This window comes from Lepidothrix coronata, unplaced genomic scaffold (assembly GCF_001604755.1).
Source record: "Lepidothrix coronata isolate B3197 unplaced genomic scaffold, Lepidothrix_coronata-1.0 Scaffold147, whole genome shotgun sequence".
Classification (NCBI taxonomy): domain Eukaryota; kingdom Metazoa; phylum Chordata; class Aves; order Passeriformes; family Pipridae; genus Lepidothrix; species Lepidothrix coronata.
The window spans coordinates 217,248-222,916 of record NW_016690327.1 but is presented as its reverse complement, the minus strand read 5'-3'; the positions used below and the strand labels follow the sequence as shown (position 1 = coordinate 222,916).

General features: G+C 59.7%; 1 protein-coding gene across 2 annotated transcripts in view; it reads right to left on the bottom strand.

Annotated features, from left to right (window-relative positions):
• The window catches only part of TXLNA (taxilin alpha), a 5,954-nt gene extending 1,637 nt beyond the window's left edge, over positions 1 to 4,317 (bottom strand). The window contains exons 1-5 of one of the 2 annotated variants that reach the window (XM_017828243.1): positions 4,150 to 4,317; positions 2,867 to 3,009; positions 1,659 to 1,967; positions 1,123 to 1,214; positions 320 to 490 (exon numbers count right to left, since the gene is read on the bottom strand). In XM_017828243.1, the coding sequence (XP_017683732.1) occupies positions 320 to 490; positions 1,123 to 1,214; positions 1,659 to 1,967; positions 2,867 to 2,984 (690 nt within the window). In that variant the 5' untranslated portion in view covers positions 2,985 to 3,009; positions 4,150 to 4,317. Of the gene's footprint in view, positions 1 to 319; positions 491 to 1,122; positions 1,215 to 1,658; positions 1,968 to 2,866; positions 3,010 to 3,140; positions 3,517 to 4,149 lie in introns of those variants that run through there. The other variant, XM_017828244.1, reaches the window with a different exon arrangement.
• Positions 4,318 to 5,669: the final 1,352 nt, after the last annotated feature.

Genomic DNA, 5,669 nt, shown 5'->3' with positions numbered 1-5,669 from the left:
TTGTCTTGCTGATGGTTGCCTGGGAAAAGAGCCCAACCCCCAGCTGGCTCCCCCCTCCTGTCAGGGAGTTGCAGAGAGTGAGGAGGTCTCCCCTGAGCCTCCTCTTCTCCAGGCTGAACAGCCCCAGCTCCCTCAGCCTCTCCTCCCAGCACTTGTGCTTGAAATAACACTTGGACAATGCAGACAACGAGGGCTTAACACCAAAGTTAAAGCCCTGCCCTGAGAGCAGACTGTGGGCAACCACTGGTTTGCCAAAATGGAGAGTGATCCAAGTGGTTGGGATGGAGCAGCCCTGGGAGCAGAGCTGGGAGACACCTGCCTTGAGGGTGCGGTTGTGCCTCTGGAGCTCCCGGCACAGGCTCTCCAGTTTGCTCCGGGCCAGGATGGCCTTGCTGTGCTCGCTCTGCAGGTGATCCTTCTCCTGCACCAGCTGTGTCTGCTTCTTCTGCAGGATCTTCATCTGCTTCTGGGAGTTACGGTGCTCTTCCAGCTGGGAAAGGGGAGCAGAGGGCATGGATGCAGCAGGGCAGGGCAGGGTAATGTGTTGTGCCCGCTGAGGGACACGGGGAGCAGAGACTGTGCTCCAACAAGAGCAGTTTTGTGACACTAAAGGTGACACTCCTGAGCAGAGCAGGAGTGACACAGAGCCCAAGGGCCCTTGGACAGGACCTTTCTCCTTCCTAAATTCCCGTTCTGCTGGAATCTGAAAGACCTGCACGTTGCCCCAGCACCTCCATGCACGTGTTGCTCCAACAGAGCTCAGGGAAAACCCACCCAGGGACACTTTGGACATGCACAGGCAGCCCCACACCTCCCCTGCTCCAGATCTGTGAAGGGAACTAGGCCTGTGCCCAGAACTAACTCTGATTAAATGTGGTGTCAGGCTTTGTGTGTGAAAACAGACCTGAGCTCCTCTTACACCCACATTTGCCAAAATTCCTCCTGTCCACGCTCACACCTCACAAACACCACCAGGTTGGACCCAGCAACACCCACCCCCTTCTATCCAGGTATCCAGCACTGCAGAGTTCCCAGGGCACTGCAAAGCTCCAGGGTGTTCCTGGAATGTCCCTCCTGCCTCCCTGAGCTGCTGTGTCACCCCCCAGCCCCAGAGGGACTCACCAGCTCAGCGTATTTCTTGCACAGAGCTGCCAGTTTCTCCTCTGATGTGCTCAGGGTGTTCAGTGTCTGCATCAGCAAAGTGATTTCCTTGCCTGGAATGAGACAGGGTGTGGAAATAAATAAACAAACTGGATAAAATGGCTTACACAGAGCTCTGGCTCGTGAGAGTGAAGAGAGGAGGGGACTGAGCAGGTCTCGCAGCCTTGGACCAGAGCTGCTGTTCCTGGGGTCTTCTCAGGACTCTGCCCCACAGATTTCACCACACACAGTGTGAAAATAAGTGGAGCAGCTGGGGAGAGACCTGGTTTTCAGAGCAGGAATCACCACTGGGCTGGCTGGAGCCAGCTGTGCCCAGGAGAAGAGAAATCCATGGAATTCAGAGGCTGTGGCAGCCCCAGGAGCAGCCCTGGGTACATCCCTCACACGCCCCCAGAACAGGACGCTGTGCCATTCCCAAACACATCCAAAGGCACAGATTTGATCAGTGCAGGATAAACCCAAGGGCTGCAGCACACCCAGGGCAGGGAACCTCTTACCTAAACCCTTGGCTTTCTTCTTCTCCTGAGCCTTCTTCTGGTCTCTGTCCCCGCCCTCCTCGGTGCCCTTGGAGTTCTCCTTCTCCCCGTTCATCTCGGGGCCGCCCGGCTCCTGCTCCCCGTTCCGGGGGGACTCGGGGCAGCCCTTGTCGGGCTCCTCGGGCTCGGGGGGCTCCCCGTGCCCACTGTCCTCTGCCGGGCCCTCCTGGCTGGCATCCACACAGTAGGTGCTCAGGATGTCCTCCAGCTGCCGGCTCAGCTCCTCGGACACATCCTGGGAGGACTTGGAGTCCTCCTGAGTGAGGGGAGCTGGGGGGGGACACACACAAACACAAAGCATGAGGGTCCCCCCCTCCACAGACAGGGAAAGGGGAGGTTTTCCTGGCTGGACTTGCAGCAGGATAAGCTGCTTTGTCTCCAGCCAGCTGCCCTGACAATGGCAGGGCATTCCCAACAGCCTCTCCTTTGATCACCAGAGCATGACCAAGCCCCTGACATCTGTCAAGAGCAAAAATTCCACCCCCAGCCCCCCACTCAACCACAAGCAGGTTGTCTGTGAGCTTTTTCCTCACCCCCTCCCCAAGAGGAACTGGCAGCTCAGATCCCCCAGGGCTGGGCTTTTTAGCATGACAATGGATTTTAAACCTGGGTGAGCCTCTGTCCTCACTGGAAGAGCAGCTGCACTGGGATCAAACATCCCTCATCCCACCCAGCAGGCATGGAGCAGGCAGCACATCCTGCCTCCAAACTTTTTCCAAGAGCAGCTGGTTATTAAAATAACTCTCCTCACTGTGTGTTTCCTCCATCCCCAGGCACGGGAGCACCAGGCAGGGTTAATTTTAACCAAGCTCCTACTCCATTACACCTGGATTTTGTATCCCAGAGAACAGTTTTGATGAGTAACAGGGAAGAGCTGCCTGGCATTTTCTGAATGGGATCCTTAAGGTCGAAGCACCAACAAACAACCCTTTGCTTCCAGGTAGAACTGACTCCACGATTCTGCCAGGAAATGGGAACTCCTCCAGGACTGCACACAGAAATGAGGAAAAACCCAGGAATTTCTGCCCTGGAAAACACAGCTGCTCATATACAAAGAGCTGGATGCAGAGAAAGCAGCAACCTGAACCCTTCTGGGCTCAAACCCACCCTCACACATTCCAGGGAATGCCAGCAGAGCCACCCCTCCATTCCCCAGGGACCCCCCCCACCTTCTGGGGGTGCTGCAGCCTCGGGTGAGTCTCCCTCCTCCAGCCCCATCCCGCTGCTCGTTTTGGAAGCACCAGAGGGACGTGGGGCTCCTTTGGTCTCCACCCCCTGGTTCTTCATCACAGCCTTTCGGCCCTGTCAGACTCTGCAGAAACAAACAGCGACTTTAGGAACGTTTGGAGGGTTTGGGGAGCCATCCACCCAGACTGGGAAGGAGCAGGAGCTCCCACCACAGCTCTGTGCCAAAGAAAGCAGGGCCTGGTTCCCAGTTTGTACCTCTTGGATTTCAGAGCTGACACAGAAACCCCCTCACTGGGATGAGGACCCAGAAACCAGAGCATCTCCAGCAGAGAGGTCAATTCCTGCTGAGCCCAAAACCCCAGACAAGGAGAACCCAAAATCCCAGCTCTTCATCCCCATCCCCATCCCCATCCCCTCACCCTCTGCAGGGCTTGGATGTTCTCACCCTTCTCACCCTCTGCTCTGCTTATGACACTAATTATGGGCTGAGGATGCTGATGCTCCTGGTCTAGAGGGGAGGGGCTGTTCCCAGTTTGGAGCTCAGGACAGTTCCGAGTCCAGGCTGTTCCTATTTTGGAGGCGAGAGGCTGTTCCCGCTTTGGAGCTCAGGACAGTTCCCCATCCAGGCTGTTCCCCGAGCAGTGGGACCCCTTCCCGTGCCCCCCCGCTCCCCGCAGCAGTCCCATCCCCTCCCGGTGCTGCTCCTGGCAGGCAAACCCGAGGGCAGAGCGGCGGCGGAGCCCGGCCCGTGTCACGGCCCGTGTCACCGCCCACGTGCGGGATCTGCGGGGCAGCGCCTTCACCCGCACCTGCCCCGCGCCTCGGGCGCTGCTTTTCCGCTGCTGCTGCAACGGGAGCGGCTCCCGGGCGGGAACCGGGGCCCGGGAGCCATAACCGGGGCTCGGGGGGGGGCAATAACCGGGGCTCGGGGGGAGATCACCGGAGCTCGGGGGAGGGGTTAACCGGGGCTCGGGGGGCGATAACCAGGTTCGAGGGGCGATCACCGGCCCCGCAGCACCCCTGGCCCCCCGGCCCCGCTCCCCTCGGCCCATCGCCCCCTTGGTCCCGGCCCCGCTCCCCCCCGCCCCGTTGCACCGGGACGCGGCTCCCGGTGCCCACCCCCCCACTCCGTTATCACCCCCGGGGCTCGGCCCAGCCGCCGGTGCCGCCCCCGCCCTCACAACCCCGCGACCCCCTCCCTCCCCCGCCCTTGACGTCAAAGCCGCCCCGCGCCCCCCCCCGCGGGGTGACGTCACGCGCGCACCCCCGTGACGTCAGCGGCGGCGGTCTGACGCAGGTGCCGCCTCGCTGCTCAGCCGGCAGGCGCAGCGCCGCGGTGCATGCGTGCCGGTGTGCCCGCAGTGCGTCCCGCCGGTGCCGGCGCGGAGGGTGCCCGTGCTGAGGGCGCCGGTACCGGCTCTGAGGGAGCGGCTCGGCCCCGGGGCCTCCAACGGCCGCGCGTGCGCCCGCCCCGCGCCGCCCCGCCAATCAGCGCCCGCCGCGCGCGGGGCACGCCGGGAACCGCCGCGGAGACGCGGCGGGAGGCAGCGAGGGGAGGAACTACAACTCCCGGCATGCACCGCGCGCGGCCCCCAACTCCCGGCGTTCACAGCGCGGAACGAGGGACAGGGGAAAGGAGAGGGAGAGGAGGGAGAGAAGAAGGAGGAACAGGAGGAGGGAAACCGGGGCCTACAGCTCCCGGCGTGCCCCGCGCACGGCGGCACTGGGAACTACAACTCCCAGCATGTCCCTCGCGCGTGGGAGCGATAAGGAGAAAGGGAAACTTGCCTATGGCTGCCGACATACCCCTGGTGGGGAGGGGAGAAGAGGAGGAGGAGGAAGGGAAGAAAATGTGGCCTACAGTTCCCGGCATGCCCCGCGCCGGGCCCTCCCGGGGACTACAACTCCCAGCATGCCCCGCGCGGACCTCATCCGTTCCCGGTCCCCGGGGTCCCCTCCCGTCCCCCCGGAAGGTCAAAGAGTAACCTCAGACCAGCCCCAAGCCCCCCGTCACACCCCACCCGCCCACCTGCGCCCGTGGGGTTCATTCCTCGCACAACAAGGGCCCTCTCGCCCCTCGTCGTGACCCCCGCGGGGGCTCAGCTCCTCCCCCGGCACCACAAAACTCTGCTGTGTTCTCCTCTGTTTTTAATGAAATCGTGGCAAAGTCACTCAAAGGGGCTCAGGCAGCTCCGTGTTCACACAGACAGGATGTGAGGGAACAGGAGAGGCAGCAGGACAGCCCTGAGCCCATGGGTTTCCAGGTGTTTTCCTGCCTCACAGCGCTTTATTTACAGGAATTGCAGAAATTCCATATATAGTTTTCTCTGTGGCCCAATTAGACAAATATCTACCTATATATAATATAAAAAATACAGAGATTTGACTTTTTTTTTTTTTTTGGAAGTAAAATGTACATTATCACAACTGTGAGCAGGATGTAAACCTGGAAACCTGGTGCTGCTGGAGCTCCCACCACCCCTGTCACCACCAAGCCTTCCTCCAAGTCATCAAACCACCCCAAGGCAGGAAAAAACCCCCAGAATTCAGCCCATGTTCTCATGGAAAATAAAGTATTTCAAGTAAAGATGAAGGTGGGTTTCAGCATTTCAGAGCTCTGGTGTCAGTCAGTACAATGCAAACCAAACCTGTGCAATGGTAGCTGTGCTTCCTGCTCCGAAAAAAAACCCACCCCAGTTCCCATCTTTGGGCTCTTGTTGCTTTTTTTGTTTTGTTTTGTTTTGTTTTTTTTTTTTCTTAAATCCTTGGAAATACCACTAGCAG